The 18,001-nt window shown below is 44.7% G+C and overlaps 2 protein-coding genes across 3 annotated transcripts in view; one reads left to right on the forward strand and one right to left on the reverse strand.

Annotated features, from left to right (window-relative positions):
- TRMT5 (tRNA methyltransferase 5) overlaps positions 1 to 18,001 on the reverse strand; it is a 276,752-nt gene that overhangs the window by 44,334 nt on the left and 214,417 nt on the right. The window lies entirely within an intron of this gene.
- Positions 1 to 18,001, forward strand: part of SLC38A6 (solute carrier family 38 member 6) — an 88,576-nt gene that overhangs the window by 4,481 nt on the left and 66,094 nt on the right. For both annotated transcript variants that reach the window (XM_056547373.1, XM_056547374.1), the window contains exons 2-3: positions 2,269 to 2,399; positions 6,735 to 6,808. In XM_056547373.1, coding sequence (XP_056403348.1) covers positions 2,269 to 2,399; positions 6,735 to 6,808 — 205 coding nt within the window. The remainder of the gene's footprint in view (positions 1 to 2,268; positions 2,400 to 6,734; positions 6,809 to 18,001) is intronic.

Raw genomic sequence — 18,001 nt, forward strand, 5'->3', positions numbered from 1 at the left:
CAAAATCTCCCTAAATCTTAGTCCATCAATGATTCCTCATCCTAACCTACTAACAATACACCCATCCCAGTCACCCCCATCCCAAACCAACCCCCCCCCCCCCTCACTTCCCTGCTACACGTACCCAGCCAGCCTATTGTATTCTTGAGATTCTACAATTTTCGGGCAGTTCGTCTGTCAAATTGTTCATTGTTGTTGGCTGTCTTGCACACTCTAACGATGCTCTTATGACAACTTACATCATTTTTATGCAGATTTTTATAATCACATTTTTGTCTTTTTCATTACTTTGCATATATTATTTATATTTTGGTGATTCACTGCATAGTTATATTAACTTGTATATGTTCATTTTTATTTATTTTTCGTTGTTATTTATTAAAAAATAATTTTTTTCACTATGTATTAAAGTACGTGACACAGGTATCAGGACTTTATTTCCATAGTAACCATTTTCCTCTTTTTTCACCCCGTAATGTGTGATTACTGTATATTTTATATATAACACTTATACTACTATTAACATATACAACATTGATGCTTTATAAATACATTATGTACGTTACTGTGTATAGTGGTTGACATTGCACTGATGGTGTCTAATTTATGTGAGTCCCCATCTGTTTAGTGGGATTGTTCCGCCCTTACCGGCACAGGTATTTCACCTGGCGGTGGGAGGAGCTCTCCCCCTATTTAGAGGGGATGGTTTCCTGGGTTTGTGTAGTACGACTAAGGCGGCTACGTCCGCCGAAAAGCGTCACTCCTTGGTCCGCGCCATCTGTGTTCCTTGTTCCTGTCGATGTTTCTTCAGTAAAGAGCTACGTGCCTAATCAGAGACCGTGGTGTTGGATTTCTTTTGTTCTAATGTAGATAATACCATTATATGTATATTTGTAATATACATTGATTTAAAACATTTGTTAATTTTTGGGTGAAAAAATTCTGTCCCTGCAGCTATTGCCTGTGGGTCTTCAAATGGTATGAGGAGTCCAAATACAGGAAGTGAGGGTGGACAGGCGGAGCTCTGTGCAGGCTCCTGGTTTGTCAATCATCCTGAAAAGTGATCCGGGGGAATGTCACAGGGCCTCGGTGTACAGAGCCCCGCTTGTCCTCTGTGTACAGAGCCCCGCTTGTCTTCGGTGCACAAGGCCCCCCGCTTGTCCTCGGTGCACAGGCCCCCCCCCCCCGCTTGTCCTCGGTGCACAGGGCCCCCCCCGCTTGTCCTCGGTGCACAGGGCCCCCCCGCTTGTCCTCGGCGCACAGGGCCCCCCCCGCTTGTCCTCGGCGCACAGGGCCCCCCCGCTTGTCCTCGGCGCACAGAGCCCCCCCCCCCCCCCCCGCTTGTCCTCGGCGCACAGGGCCCCCCCCCCCGCTTGTCCTCGGCGCACAGAGCCCCCCGCTTGTCCTCGGCGCACAGGGCCCCCCCCGCTTGTCCTCGGTGCACAGAGCCCTGCTTGTCCACCCTCACTTCCTGTATTTGGTCTCCTCACAGAGACACGGGCAACAAATGACAAATATACATATAATGGTATTAACCACATTATATAAGTGTTTAATCTGTGTCTATAATTTAGGATAGCAGTCTGTAAACTTAAATCTGTATTCCACATAAATGTGTATTCCAAGACTAAAAGTATAGACTACTTCCCTCGCCATTAGGCGTCTGTATAGGAGACAAGCTGGGGAGATGACAGCACCTGCACCCGGCTCTGTCTATTGTAGTCCTGAAGTTATGGAAACAGCTAAGCGTTCTGTTATGTAAATATCTCCTAAATATCACATATCTCCCTTTGTATAAACTGACCTGTTGTCAGAATACCCCTTTAATGCTTTATTCATGTACATATCTTACATATTAACGTGCAACACATCAAGTACATTCTCACATATGCACAACACTTGCTTAGATAGAAATTATTTACAAGATTCTCGATCACTGTAGCCAAAATCCATCCAAACCTGCCACAGAACCAGCCAACTGTCTAAATTGTTTGGCGCCTGCTGACCCCTCCCTGACAGATGATGTTTAGTAAAGAAAAAGGTCGAGTGTGTTGGACTTCAACTGCCCGACCCTTTTGTTCTCAGAGAGCTTAGCCATCACTAGAGTAGTCTGACCGTGGCTTACCCCTCCTCTAACCATTGAGAACACAAAAGGATCGGGAGAGAGACATTTATCCATTCCTCAATGGTGTTCTGCAGAATACAAGCTGGTATAGACTCTCCATGGTTGAAAATAATGCTGAGCTTGATGTAATTCTTGTCTTGCAGAGACCACAGAGAAGGTCGTCCCCCGGAGCATCTTTTGGATTTTCTGTGTTCAACCTAATGAACGCTATAATGGGAAGTGGGATTCTTGGCTTGTCATATGCCATGGCCAACACCGGAATAATCGGATTTAGGTCAGTTTTGTATTGTATTTAGCTGTGTAAACCAGCCTATCTGCAACAGGACACCTGACCTCCACACATTTTCGATCACTGTAGAACTGGGTGGTTTGGGGGGGGGGGGGGGGGGGGGGGGGGTGCTAGTCTTCTTGCTGAAATATAGATGCTATAAATGAGCAGGAGACATCTGAGGAGTATGAAAGCTGTTGTATCATAAGAAGAAGACTAACTCATTTTCCTTTAACATGTCCTGCTCCGTTCCTGTATACTTGGATATAAAACCTAAATGGTAAGTTGGCCTTAAAGGGAACCTCTCATCACTCATGCTGCCTGAACCACAAGTCATCAGGGTGGTCCCTGGTGGCTTCTGCCCACCCCACCAGCCTTGATTGATAACTCTCTCTGTTGGGGTATATGGACAGATTAAAGACAAAAGGACGGGCAAAAGCCATCAGGTACCAACCGCTCTGGAGATTTGTCGTTCAGGCAGCATCAAAGTGATACAAAAAAAGAATGTTACAGCAGCACTCTTGGTCAAAACGTGTCCCCCATTCACCACACGGAGGTGGCCTCATTTCAGGTGGAACCCTAACACTCATTTCACTCACCTCTGCTGGGCATATGGCCTCTGACTGGGTGACATGCAGAATCCACTACTATTAAATTCGAAAAAACCTCCTGTGAAAAAGGGAGGGGTGCTCAACAACACAGGGTGCCACTCCCCCTAAATTGTACAGCAAAAACAAAAATAGCCAACACAACTACCTAATACACAGGTGCACGCTGCTGTGGCAAATACAAAGTATACAAAAAGGAAGGTTGCAGCAGCACTCTTGGTCAGAAAATGGAGAGTGCACCCGTGTACAGTGATCCCTCAACTTACAATGGCCTCAACATACAAAAGTTTCAACATACAATGGTCTTTTCTGGACCATTGTAAGTTGAAACCAGACTCAACATACAATGACAATCTGGACGAAGACAGTCCAGATCTGTGAAACTTGTCAATGGCCGAGAGAACTGACCAATCAGAATGGGCAATTTACTGGTAAAACCCCTGTATTACTGAAGTGCATGCACTGACTGGTGTCTGATAGCGCCCCCTACAGTACATAGAGGTATTACATGTTCTGTACACTCTACCTGTACCAGGGTTAGCTGCTCCTTTGGACACCAGGTGAGGGCGACTCCATGTTACTTTTTTAGGACACTGTGTGTACTGTACAGGACCCCGAAGAAGCTCCTGTCCTCTACATAGACCAGTGTTTCCCAAGCAGGGTGCCCCCAGCTGTTGCAAAACTACAACTCCCAACATGCCCGGGACAGCCTTTGGCTGTCCGGGCATGCTGGGAGTTGTAGTTTTGCTACAGCTGGAGGCTCCCTGCTTGGAAAACACTGACATAGACAGTGATTACAGTTCCCAGCAGATCTTTCTTACTTTTATATAAACTTTAAATTCTTTAATTCTCCCCTTTTTCCTATTTTTGGATGACATTTTAGGGCTTTAGAACCAATTACCAGGTCTCAACATACAATGGTCGTCCTGGAACCAATTTATATTGTAACGTGAGGGACCACTGTATTAGGTAGTTGTGCTGGCTATTTTTCTTGTTTTTGCAGCATCAAAGTGATGACAGGTTCCCTTTAGGTCGCCATAATTTATGTCCACTTTCCCTGACAGCACTGGACCGTAACAATACAACTTTAGTTTCACATATTTAATATAGGTGACGAAGAAAGGGTCCCGGCACTCAAAGTTTTATCGAATCTTATCGATTTATTGTAGTTAGCATAGCATACTATACAGACAGTACACGTTACGGATCAGCAGCCTTTATCAACTGTGCTATGCTAACTACAATAAATCCATAAGATTCGATAAAACTTTGAGTGCCGGACCCTTTCTTCGTTACCTGTATCTATACTTGGTCCATGAGCACCGACATATGGCAGTGCAGACCTTATTTAAACATCACATATTTAATATGGCTGAGCAAAAAGTGTCAATATTCCTACAAGTCACTGTCCGAATCGGATCCCCATGCTCCCCTATAATAATAGTAGGACTGTGAAGAGTCCACAGCATGCGAGACACCTCCCCATGGTCCACTAAAATAATGATAGGACTGTGAAGAGTCTATAGCATGTGAGACACCTCCCCATGCTCCCCTATAATAATAGGACTATGAAGGGTCCACAGCATGTGAGACACCTCCCCATGGTCCACTAAAATAGGACTGTGAAGAGTCCACAGCATGTGAGACACCTCCCCATGGTCCCCTATAATAATGGTAGGACTGTGAAGAGTCCACAGCATGTGAGACACCTCCCCATTCTCCCCTATAATAATACTGTAGTAGGACTGTGAAGAGTCCACAGCATGTGAGACACCCCCCCATGCTCCCCTATAATAATAGTAGGACTATGAAGGGTCCACAGCATGTGAGACACCTCCCCATGCTCCCCTATAATAATAGTAGGACTATGAAGGGTCCACAGCATGTGAGACACCTTCCCATGGTCCACTAAAATAGTAGGACTGTGAAAAGTCCACAGCATGTGAGACACCTCCCCATGCTCCCCTATAATAATGGTAAGACTGTGAAGAGTCCACAGCATGTGAGACACCTCCCCATGCTCCCCTATAATAATAGTAGGACTTTGAAGGGCCCACAGCATGTGAGACACCTCCCCATGGTCCACTAATATAGTAGGACTGAAGAGTCCACAGCATGTGAGACACCTCCCCATGCTCCCCTATAATAATAGTAGGACTGTGAAGAGTCCACAGCATGTGAGACACCTCCCCATGCTCCCCTATAATAATGGTAGGACTGTGAAGAATCTATAGCATGTGAGACACCTCCCCATGCTCCCCTATAATAATAGTAGGACTATGAAGGGTCCACAGCATGCGAGACACCTTCCCATGGTCCACTAAAATAGGACTGTGAAGAGTCCACAGCATGTGAGACACCTCCCCATGCTCCCCTATAATAATGGTAGGACTGTGAAGAGTCCACAGCATGTAAGACACCTCCCCATGCTCCCCTATAATAATAGTAGGACTATGAAGGGCCCACAGCATGTGAGACACCTCCCCATGGTCCACTAATATAGTAGGACTGAAGAGTCCACAGGATGTGAGACACCTTCCTATGCTCCCCTATAATAATGGTAGGACTGTGAAGAGTCCACAGCTTGTGAGACACCTCCCCTATAATAATGGTAGGACTGTGAAGAGTCCACAGCATGTAAGACACCTCCCCATGGTCCACTATAATAATAGTAGGACTGTGAAGAGTCTATAGCATGTGAGACACCTCCCCATGCTCCCCTATAATAATAATAGGACTGTGAAGGGTCCACAGCATGCGAGACACCTTCCCATGGTCCACTAAAATAGGACTGTGAAGAGTCCACAGCATGTGAGACACCTCCCCATGCTCCCCTATAATAATGGTAGGACTATGAAGGGCCCACAGCATGTGAGACACCTCCCCATGGTCCACTAATATAGTAGGACTGAAGAGTCCACAGGATGTGAGACACCTCCCCATGCTCCCCTATAATAATGGTAGGACTGTGAAGAGTCCACAGCATGTGAGACACCTCCCCATGCTCCCCTATAATAATGGTAGGACTATGAAGGGCCCACAGCATGTGAGACACCTCCCCATGGTCCACTAATATAGTAGGACTGAAGAGTCCACAGGATGTGAGACACCTCCCCATGCTCCCCTATAATAATGGTAGGACTGTGAAGAGTCCACAGCATGTGAGACACCTCCCCTATAATAATGGTAGGACTGTGAAGAGTCCACAGCATGTAAGACACCTCCCCATGGTCCACTATAATAATAGTAGGACTGTGAAGAGTCTATAGCATGTGATACACCTCCCCATGCTCCCCTATAATAATAATAGGACTGTGAAGAGTCCACAGCATGTAAGACACCTTCCTATGGTCCCCTATAATAATAGTAGGACTGTGAAGAGTCCACAGCATGTGAGACACCTCCCCATGCTCCCCTATAATAATAGTAGGACTGTGAAGAGTCCACAGCTCTGCATGGTAATGAAAGAGGAAGCGGTCAGCAGTCGGTCTCGTGCTTAGTCTGACTCCTGCTTTCCATTTGCTTGTTCCATCCCAGTAAATGCTCTCTAACCTAGTTGTGGTGTGTTAGTCATGAAAGCGTCACACACCATATAGCTCAAGTGATGCAATTTTTAGAATATGCTTCTGTATTAGTGAATTACTAACTCAGCCTAATATACTTCTGTTATGTGCTGTATATATAACCATGGGGTAATATGACAATTAAACATGTCCTTCTTCTTGTCCCTTAGTATCCTGCTGCTCATAGTCGCACTCTTGGCTGCCTACTCCATTCATCTGCTGCTTTGTTTGTGCATTTACACTGGTAAGTTATTGAGATCTGTACAAATCTGTGATGTACAGTAAAGCTGCAGTTTATCACCGACTTTACCCAGAAGTATCTTGGACCTTAAATCTTTCTATAATGACCTGATCGTGCTCATTGTGCTGCCAGAACATGCATTGGCATTATTTTGCCTGTGTGGTATGTTGTTGCTTAAAAGGGATTATGCTAATGGAAGTTGTGTTCACAGGGGTTCATGGAGTCACTGGGACCACCACCGATCACAGGAATAGAGGTCAGGTGTCCTCTGACTAGTAGTAGTATCACACACACGCTAGGTCACTGCTCCATTCCCCGTTTGTGGAACTTCCAAAGAAAGCAAAGTGCCTTATTTGACCCCTGTTCTGATGATTGTAGGGGCGGTGGGACCCCACTGATCAGATACTTATCACCTATCCTGTGAATAGATGATGTGTTTAAAAAAAAAAAGAAAACGCTGTCAGTTATATTACTTTTAAAGGGGTTTTCTGGAACTTTTTAATAAACTAGAATTTCATTGAGCTTTGTGGGTGTCTTATGCTTCTAGACCAATCTGCCTGTGATTTCACATTTGCTTTCGCTTCCTGTTCCTTCCATTAAATGTGATGTCACAGGTTGAGTCCTCTGGTGGGGGCAGCTTTCCTCCCATGGGCTGGCTAGTCTTTAGAGGGGTACTCCAGTGGAAAACTTTTTTTTTTTTTTTTTATCAACTGGTGCAAGAAAGTTAAACAGATTTGTAAATTACTTCTATAAAAAAAATCTTAATCCTTCCAATACATATTAGCTGCTGAATACTATAGAGGAAATTTTCTTTTTGGAACACAGAACTCTCTGCTGAATCATGAGCACAGGGCTCTCTGCTGACACCTCTGTCCATTTTAAGAACTGTCCAGAGTAGGAGAAAATCCCCATAGCAAGCATATGCTGCTCTGGACAATTCCTAAAGTGGTCAGAGATGTCAGCAGAGAGCACTGTGTTCCAAAAAGAAAATAATTTCCTCTGTAGTATTCAGCAGCTAATAAGTACTGGAAGGATTAAGATTTTTTAATAGAAGTAATTTACAAATCTGAAGAAAGCAGGTAGATGCCAGCGATTAAGAAACTTCACCTTTATTGGAACCACGTAAAATCATCGACATGGAGAGAATTCAGTAAGACAAACATTTAAAATTCCAGGAGTCAGCGCCAAGCATGACGCGTTTCAGGTCATGTGACCTTTCATCAGATGCATGGTGGGAAGCATCTGATGAAAGGTCACATGACCTGAAACGCGTCATGCTTGGCGCTGACTCCTGGAATTTTAAATGTTTGTCTTACTGAATTCTCTCCATGTCGATGATTTTGCGTGGTTCCAATAAAGGTGAAGTTTCTTAATCGCTGGCATCTACCTGCTTTCTTCATATCCTTGGAGGATTATATTGCCGTGCAGTGGCCGGGTGAGCTGACTATCTTTCTACTTTGCTCTAATTTACAAATCTGTTTAATTTTCTGTCACCAGTTGATAAAAAAATTTTAAAAATTAAAAAAAAAGTTTTCCACTGGATTACCCCTTTAATTTGAATTTTAGCCCCACACCTGAAGGTGGAGCTAAAATCAGAGCCCAATGGAATGTGCTGATGTGGCAGAGATCAGGTGATTGACAGATACTGCAGTGGTTGCTCATATCAGCCGCTATAAAATTATGCCCCCAATATATATATATAATTTATTTTTATTTTTTTTGTGTCCAGGAGTCTCCTCATCAACCGACCATTATCCAGCCCTACATGCGCACAGTTCCCTTACTTTACACAACATTTTTTTATGAAAAGCCAAAAATGCTATTTAAAAAAAAAAAAAAAAAAAAAAAATAATTATATACACACACACACAAAACATATATATCCACACACACATGGACTTACACAGCCTTGCAGATGTTGCCCTTGGTTGGAATTTAAACCTGAGTTGGGGGAAGCAACTAAGAAAAAAGGAGAGTCTATATTCCAAAAAATAAAGTTGGGCAGCTCCTTCAATTCCTTACATCCTTTCTATTTGCAAAACCATAAACTGCTTTTAAAAAAACATGGACTTTGTACGTGGATAACCTGTGCACATTGCCCAGCGTGTATTCCTTGAGACATTTCTCTTTAAATTCTCTTGAGATGATCCTATCCAAAGGTTACCTAGTCTCTAGTCTGCTTCAACATAGTCTCTCACATGCTCAAACAACCCTTTGTCTGACATTGGTCACTTTTAAAGGAGAGCTTGCTGTAAAGGGGTACTCCACTGAAAAATATATTTTTTAAATCAACTGGAGCCAGAAAGTTTAAATGGGTACTCTCATTAAACTTATTTTTTTAAATTTAAATAGATTATGCCTAAATAAAAAATCTTTGTGATATGTCATTAAAAAAAATCCGTCTTTCACAGTTTATTTTACATTTGAAATCCTGGCCACTAGGTGTCACCCTATGTGGTCCAGGAATTACTTACCCCATCCCCCCGCTTCACGTCTGGCACGTTCGGACCACTGCTGGCTGGGCGGTGTGGTCCAAAATGCGCATCCTCCGCCTGTATATGAAACAGTCAGAGAGCGAGCACAATGCTCGTGCGCGTAATTTATATATCCCTGCCCTCTGCATCTCCCTCTTCTCATTGGCTGTAGTCTCTCAGATACAGGAGAGAGAGAGACGGGCGGAAGCCGGCCGGGCCAGGCTTCACATGACGTCGCGCCTGCCGGGCCAAGCCCACTTCCTACCCTCTGCAGAGAGCTCAACACTGAGCTATCGAAGAGGCTAATAAAAAGATATTTCAATGGGGTTTAACATAGAAATAAATACAGGGATAGAGGTAGTTAGTGTCAGGAACAGATGGGGAGGGGGATTAGGGAAAGTTTAGTTAATGATAGCTACTCTAACTGATTTGTAAATTACTTCTATTAAAAAATCTTAATGCTTCCAGTACTTATTAGCTGCTGTATTATCCACAGGAAGTTCTTTTCTTTTTGAATTTCTTTTCTTTCTGGCCACATTGCTCTCTGCTGACACCTCTCTCCAGTTCAGGAAACACTGTCCTATACTGTCATTGGATTATTGCACTGTCCTATTGCACTGTATACTACGGCTTTAGGTCCGGTCACAAAACCGTATACGGGTCAAAAATGAGCCGACCGGAGTCACCGTTTGACTCCGGTCGGCTCATTAAAGTAAATGGAGTTCAACGCTGGGCCGGCTGGGGTACGGGAGAGCCCGGTTTGCCCCTCCCCCAGCCGGATCCGGCACCCGAAATGTAAAAACGAAGTGTAAATGCAGCCTAAGCGAGGACGAGTTTATGCATATAGTCTGAACAGTGCTGGACGGTCTCTCTGTTGTTGCTATAAAACCTTTGATATAAAAAAATAAATAATTTTGGTTCCCAATTTTAAAAGATTGGTCTGTTCTCTGTTATCGGCCATTTTAGGCTGGGAAGATGCTAATCACATTGGGGGGCATTTACTAAGGGGTTTAGTCATTTTTTTCTGACTATTTTTGGCGCAAAATTGTCGCAATTGCGCCTACCCTATAAATTGTGCGACTTTCCCTAGCAAGAGCTAGAAAGTCAAATTTTTTTTTCCCGCTTAATTTACGCAAGTTTTCAGTTTTGACTTGCAGTGATCAGGAATTTATTAACTGAGACAGTCGCAGTTGCGCAATAAACTGTCGCAACGGCCGTAAAAATTGACTAAATTTACTCCAGCTCCAACATGGAGCAGGAAAAGCTGCTGCCGCCCGGGCTCCGACATACTTTCTCCCCGCTACCCTCACTGCGCTACCGGGACACTGCAGTCACTACAGTGATTTACATCCCACCCCTCTCACCTGCCAGCGCCACACAACTCCCATCTGTCTGCTGTTGCAAGACTACAAGTCCCAGCATGGCCTTACAGTGAGGACACGCTGGGAGTTGTAGTCTTGGAGCAGCGGGAGCTGAGCGGCGCGGGCGGGAGACAAGGGGGGGGGGGGGTAGCGGGGAGGCCGTGTGAGGAGCCCGGACGGGAGACAAGGGGGGTAGCGGGGAGGCCGTATGAGGAGCCCGGGCGGCTGCACTGTAATGTCAGCCCGGGCTCCTGCCCTGAGAGCCATAGGCTTTGGCTGTCAGGGCATGCTGGGTGTTGTAGTTTTGCAACAGCTGGAGGGCCACAGTTTGCAGACCACTGGTGTGTGGTCTGTAAACTGTAGTCCTCCAGCTGTTGCAAAACTAAACAGCTGAAGGGGACCGGCGAAGAAGTTCACTTACCCTTCCGAGGCTCCAGCGACGATCGCTGACGGAGATCGTCGCGCGGCAGTGTCGTGCAGCGCTGGATCCTACGGAAGCCGGTAAGTTGCGCAAGCTTCCCAACCAGGGTGCCTCCAAATGTTGCAAGACTACAACTCCCAGCATGCCTGGACACCCTTTGGCTGTCCGGGCATGCTGGGAGTTGTAGTTTTGCAACAGCTGGAGGCACCCTTGCTGGGAAACACTGGCCTAAAACAGTGTTTCCCAACCAGGGTGCCTCCAGATGTTGCAAAACTACAACTCCCAGCATGCCTGGACAGCCATTGGCTGTCCGGGCATGCTGGGAGTTGTAGTTTTGCAACAGCTGGAGGCACCCTTGTTGGGAAACACTGGCCTAAAACAGTGTTTCCCAACCAGGGTGCCTCCAGATGTTGCAAGACTACAACTCCCAGCATGCCTGGACAGCCATTGGCTGTCCAGGCATGCTGGGAGTTGTAGTTTTGCAACAGCTGGAGGGCCACAGTTTGCAGACCCCTGGTTTGTGGTCTGTAAACTGTAGTCCTCCAGCTGTTGCAAAACTAAACAGCTGAAGGGGACCGGCGAAGAGGTTCACTTACCCTTCCGAGGCTCCAGCGACGATCGCTGTCGGAGATCGTCGCGCGGCAGTGTCGTGCAGCGCTGGATCCTACGGAAGCCGGTAAGTTGCGCACGCTTCCCAACCAGGGTGCCTCCAGTTGTTGCAAGACTACAACTCCCAGCATGCCTGGACAGCCTTTGACTGTCCAGGCATGCTGGGGCTTGTAGTTTTGCAACATCTGGAGGCACCTTGGTTGGGAAACACTGTTTTATTCCAGTGTTTCCCAGCCAGGTTGCCTCCAGATGTTGCAAAACTACAACTCCCAGCATGCCTAGACAGCCTTTGACTGTCCAGGCATGCTGGGACTTGTAGTTTTGCAACATCTGGAGGCACCCTGGTTGGGAAACACTGTTTTAGGCCAGTGTTTCCCAGCCAGGTTGCCTCCAGATGTTGCAAAACTACAACTCCCAGCATGCCTAGACAGCCTTTGACTGTCCAGGCATGCTGGGACTTGTAGTTTTGCAACATCTGGAGGCACCCTGGTTGGGAAACACTGTTTTAGGCCAGTGTTTCCCAGCCAGGTTGCCTCCAGATGTTGCAAAACTACAACTCCCAGCATGCCTAGACAGCCTTTGACTGTCCAGGCATGCTGGGACTTGTAGTTTTGCAACATCTGGAGGCACCCTGGTTGGGAAACACTGTTTTATTCCAGTGTTTCCCAGCCAGGTTGCCTCCAGATGTTGCAAAACTACAACTCCCAGCATGCCTAGACAGCCTTTGACTGTCCAGGCATGCTGGGGCTTGTAGTTTTGCAACATCTGGAGGCACCCTGGTTGGGAAACACTGGCCTAAAACAGTGTTTCCCAACCAGGGTGCCTCCAGATGTTGCAAAACTACAAGTCCCAGGTTGGGAAACACTGTGCCCGGCCTCCGCCCCACCTTACTGTAAGGGCATGCTGGGAGTTGTAGTCCTGCAGCTGGGGGCAGGGGACAAGCTTGTCACATTTATTATCACCTGCTCACACATCTCCTGCACCACACAACTACAACTCCCAGCATGTCCTTACTGTAAGGGCATGCTGGCAGTTGTAGTCGTGCGGGGCGGGAGATGTGTGAGCAGGTGATAATAAATGTACTAACCCATTTTTTTTGTTTTCTTCTCATTTCAGATCAGTGTATCCTGTGGACTCCTTCGGATTCGGTGGACTACTTCGATGACCAGCGTTTTTCTTTGTTTGATTTTAATAAAATGGTTAACGAGGGCTTGTGGGGGAGTGTTTTTTGTAATAAAAATTTTTTAAAACCTGTTGTGTTTTTTTCTTACTTTACTAGACAGGCTTAGTAGTGGAAGCTGTCTTATAGACAGAGTCCATTACTAACCTGGGCTTAGCGCTAGCCACAAAAACAGCTAGCGCTAACCCCCTATTATTACCCCGGTACCCAACGCCACAGGGGTGCCGGGAAGAGCCGGTACCAACAGGCCTGGAGCGTCAAAAATGGCGCTCCTGGGCCTAGGCGGTAACAGGCTGGCGTTATTTAGGCTGGGGAGGGCCAGTAACAATGGTCCTCGCCCACCCTGGGAACGTCAGGCTGTTACTGTTTGGTTGGTATTTGGCTGAGAATGAAAATAGGGGGGACCCTATGCGTTTTTTTTTTTTAAATAAATAATTAAATATATTAAAAAAACGCATAGGGTCCCCCTATTTTTATTCTCAACCAAATACCAACCAAACAGTAAGAGCCTGACGTTACCAGGGTGGGCGAGGACCATTGTTACTGGCCCTCCCCAACCTAAATAACGCCAGCCTGTTACCGCCTAGGCCCAGGAGCGCCATTTTTGACGCTCCGGGCCTGTTGGTACCGGCTCTTCCCGGCACCCCTGTGGTGTTGGGTACCGGGGTAATAATTGGGGGTTAGCGCTAGCTGTTTTTGTGGCTAACGCTAAGCCCGGTTTAGTAATGGACTCAGTCTATAAGACAGCTTCCACTACTAAGCCTGTCTAGTAAAGTAAAATAAAAATAAAACACAACAGGTTTTAAAAAAAATTTATTACAAAAAACACTCCCCCACAAGCCCTCGTTAACCATTTTATTAACATCAAGCAAAGAAAAACGCTGGTCATCGAAGTAGTCCATCGAATCCGAAGGAGTCCACAGGATACACAGATCTGTAGAAGAAGTAACCAAAAAAAAAAAAAGTGTAAGTACATTTAGGGAGAAAAAAACTGTGTTAAAAAAATGTAATAAACACACACACACACACTAAACGCCGTTTACCACTTCTGAGCCATGACTACAATTTACAGTGATCCCTCAACTTACAATGGCCTCAACATACAATAGTTTCAACATACAATGGTCTTTTCTGGACCATCGTAAGTTGAAACCAGACTCAACATACAATGCTACAGACAGTCCAGATCTGTAAAACGTGTCAATGGCTGGAAGAACCAACCAATCAAAATGGGCATTCACTGGTAAAACCCCTGTATTACTGAAGTGTATGCACTGACTGGTATTACATGTTCTGTACACTTTACCTGTATCAGGGTTAGCTGCTCTTTTGGACACCAGGTGAGGGCAACTCCATTACTTGTTTTGGACATTGCCTGTACTGTACAGGACCCCTGAAGAAGCTCCTGTCCTCTACATAGACCAGTGTTTGCCAAGCAGGGTGGCCCCATTTTTTGCAAAACTACAACTCCCAGCATGCCCGGACAGCCTTTGGCTGTCCAGGCATGCTGGGAGTTATAGTTTTGCAACAGCTGGAGGCTCCCTGCTTGGGAAACACTGACATAGACAGTGATTTACAGCTCCCAGCAGATCTTTCTTACTTTTATATGTAAGGATTTGCTTTATCTATATCAGTTATCTACTTATTTTTCTTTGTCACTTTTTCCTATTTTTGGATGACATTTTGGTGCCTTTAGAACCAATTACCCTGTTTCCATAGAGTTATGGTCTCAACATACAATGGTTTCAACTTACAATGGTTTTCCTGGAACCAATTAATATTGTAACTTGAGGGACCACTGTAGTTATTGAATTATTTAGATGTGGTGAAAAAGCTAAAAAAAACTCAAAAACAAAAGATCCAGAAGGAAACCAGCAGCCAAACCTATTCAGACAGCAGGAAAAAGGAACAGACTATTTTTTCTACTACATGAAGTAAATTTCCCACTTTTGCCTATGTGTGCCAAATTTATTAATGCCGTGCAGCAATTTAGTAAATTTGTCGCACATAGTCAAAAATGAAGTAGAAAAAAACAGGGTAAAAACCAGACTACATAGTAAAAGATTAGTAAATGCACCTCATTGTTAGTAATGTCTGCCCCAGTGTTTAGTACTTTATGCAGTTACACAGAATAGACATTTAGTGGGTTAGCAGGTAAAAGGGGCTGTCTGAGTGAGATACCTTCAGAATGCACCCCCCCCTCCCTGGGTGGAGTTGTTCCAGGACTAATTTACTTCTAGGGAGCTTGTGTATATTGTAGCTGAAATCTATGCTAGCTCTGAGTTAGCAGAGATTTTAAAGGGGTACTCCGGTGAAAAACTATTTTTTTTAAAATCAACTGGGGCCAGCACGTTAAAACAGATTTGTAAATTACTTCTATTTAAAAATCTTAATCCTTCCAGTACTTATCAGCTGTTGTATGCTACAGAGGAAGTTTTTTTTTTTTTTTTTTTCTCTCTCTCGTTCTGGCCACAGTTCTCTCTGCTGACACCTCTGTCCATATTAGGAACTGTCCAGAGTAGGAGCAAATCCCAATAGAAAACCTATCCTGCTCTGGACAGTTCCTGACATGGACAGAGGTGTCAGCAGAGAGCAGAAAAGACAGAAAAGAAATTCAAAAAAGAACTTCCTCTAGTTTACAGCAGTTGATAAGTTCTGGAAGGATTACGATTTTTTAATAGAAGTAAGTTACAAATCTGTTTAACTTTCTGGCACCAGTTGATTAAAAAGAAAAAAAATAATGTTTTCCAGCATGGGGCATCTGCTGCAGTACCTGATTCATACCTGACTCAAGGGTATATTCACACGTACAGGATCTACTACATATTTTTGCTGCATATTTCCTGCATCTAATTTTGCTACTGATTGAATTTAATGGGTAGCAAAAATCAGCTGTGCAAAAATATGCAGCAGATCCTGTACATGTGAACCCTAAAGGGGTATTCCAGATTTTTCTCTTCTTCAGCCTTTAACCCCATGATGCCAAGTTATAATACTGTGTAATATGCTTCTATTTTTTTCATTTGCACCCACAGGACCCTCACCTGGAAGTGCTGTAGTACAAGTCTTTTTATTTTACTGTTGTCTCTGACATTTCCCAGCATTCCATGCAGCCAGAGACAATATGTGGTAAGTCACATGGTCTCCAGTGGGTGTGGCTATGCTGCAGTAGGTGGGCAGATACCAGGGTGGGATTCTATCCACCCATTGTAGCATAGCCCCACCCACTGGATACCATGTGACCTATGACATAGATCAGAGATAAAAGTAAAATAAAAAGGCTTGTACTGCAGCACTTCAGGATGTGGATCCCCTGCATGAAAACGAGCTAAGCAGAAATAGAAGCATATTATACAGTATTGTGACTTGGCATCATAGGATCAAAGGCTGAAGAAAACAAAAAACTGGAATACTCCTTTAGGGGCTATTTACATGTACAGTATCCTGCACAGATTTGATGTGCAGGATTTCAAGTTGTGTTCAGTCATTTAGTTTACATTGAAATCTGCAGCAGAAAATCCTTCGCATCAAAGGAGGTGTGTGCCTTTTAATTAGTGTCGAGTGATTTTAAAGTAAATGTCAGCCAGAAAACAATAGAAAGATGGATCTCCAGCAGGCACTTTAACGGCATGAATTAAGGATGAAATGTTCAAAGATCATATAGCAATTTATTTAGGCTCACAAAACAACGCGTTTCCTGCCTGTAGCGGGCACTTCATCAGGCAAATGTGCAAGATGCACATTTGCCTGAAGTGCCTGCTACGGGCAGGAAACGCGTTGCTTTGTGAGCCTAAATAAATTGCTATATGATCTTTGAACATTTCATCCTTAATTCATGTTGTTAAAGTGCCTGCTGGAGATCCATCTTTCTATTGTTTTCTGGCTGATATTGGAACGGTGGTCGAGGACTTGACCGGAGGATCGGGGCTGCTGACAGCTAACCATTGTTTTACATGCTGCATGGTGTTGTGCCCAGAGCGCAACGCTACTTGGTAAGTGTGTTTTTTGCTGCCACTGCCATATATAAATACAGTATTACACTAGGGGCGCGTGGGCCTTTTTTCCTCTTTTGTCTCTCCATTTAAAGTAAATGTGACCGTGCAGCCATTGATTGCTTTAGTCTGCATAAATTAGTCACTCTTTCAGTGCCTTCAGGTGCCTGGAAAAATCCAGGATGACCAGCTCAGTTCTCTTAGGACCGTATCCATCTTTTCCAGGCACTTGAAAGCAGGAATAATTTATGCAACAAAAGCCGAAACGGCAGGTTTGGTTTCGGCTGCATTTCCTGTAAATTCACTCAACTTTACCCTTAACCTGCTGAGTCCAACGTGTGAGACGCCATTCTTAGTAAAGTCCCTCTCTTATCTCTATGTAGAATTTTGTGCATCTCACAAAATGCTTTGTCTTAAACCAGTCATAGGATAGGGTCACATGGAAATAATCAACATTTTTGCAGAAGTTCCATGTGTGGAAAATTTAGGGTAGCATCAAAGTAAACAGCATTTTATGGAATCTTAGTCCATACAAGGTCAGATTTGGTGTTGGAAACGAGGGGATGTCAAAACCTGCAATAAATCTGAAGTTCATGTGGATCTTTAAACACAGTTGGGGGATATTTATCACAGTTGTCTATGTCCCGCATCAATATAGACCAAACCACAGAGGGTTAGGCCGGCCTATTGTGCACCTAATTTATCAAAAGGCGCACGGCTCTTGATAAATTCTGCAGACGGACTTCGGGATCTATGGTTTAGACTGTATTTAAACCTGCTCCAGCATGGTCTGACATTTCAGCGTATTTTCTCCCTATGCAAATTTTCGCCGAAAAGTCGCAATTGATGAATTCAGCACCAATGCATTTTTTTCCATCTAAAATAGCCTAGAATGCATCATGTTCTAAAAATCCTCTAAAGAAAAAGTCGCACGTATTTAGACTGCGACTTTCTGTACGACAATTTTAGATGGGAAAAACCAGTCTAAATCCTTTGATAAATCCCCCCCCCCCCCCCCCCCGCCCGTGGATTTACCATGGCTCTTGAATTTTGCTTCCAAATGGGCAATTTAGACGGATTTACCAAGCATAGTAAACCAAACAGAACCATAAAATGCACTTTCCTTCATGAGGAGCTGCGGTTTATAGAAAAAGCGGGA

The sequence above is a fragment of the Hyla sarda genome, chromosome 11 (genome assembly GCF_029499605.1).
Source record: "Hyla sarda isolate aHylSar1 chromosome 11, aHylSar1.hap1, whole genome shotgun sequence".
Classification (NCBI taxonomy): domain Eukaryota; kingdom Metazoa; phylum Chordata; class Amphibia; order Anura; family Hylidae; genus Hyla; species Hyla sarda.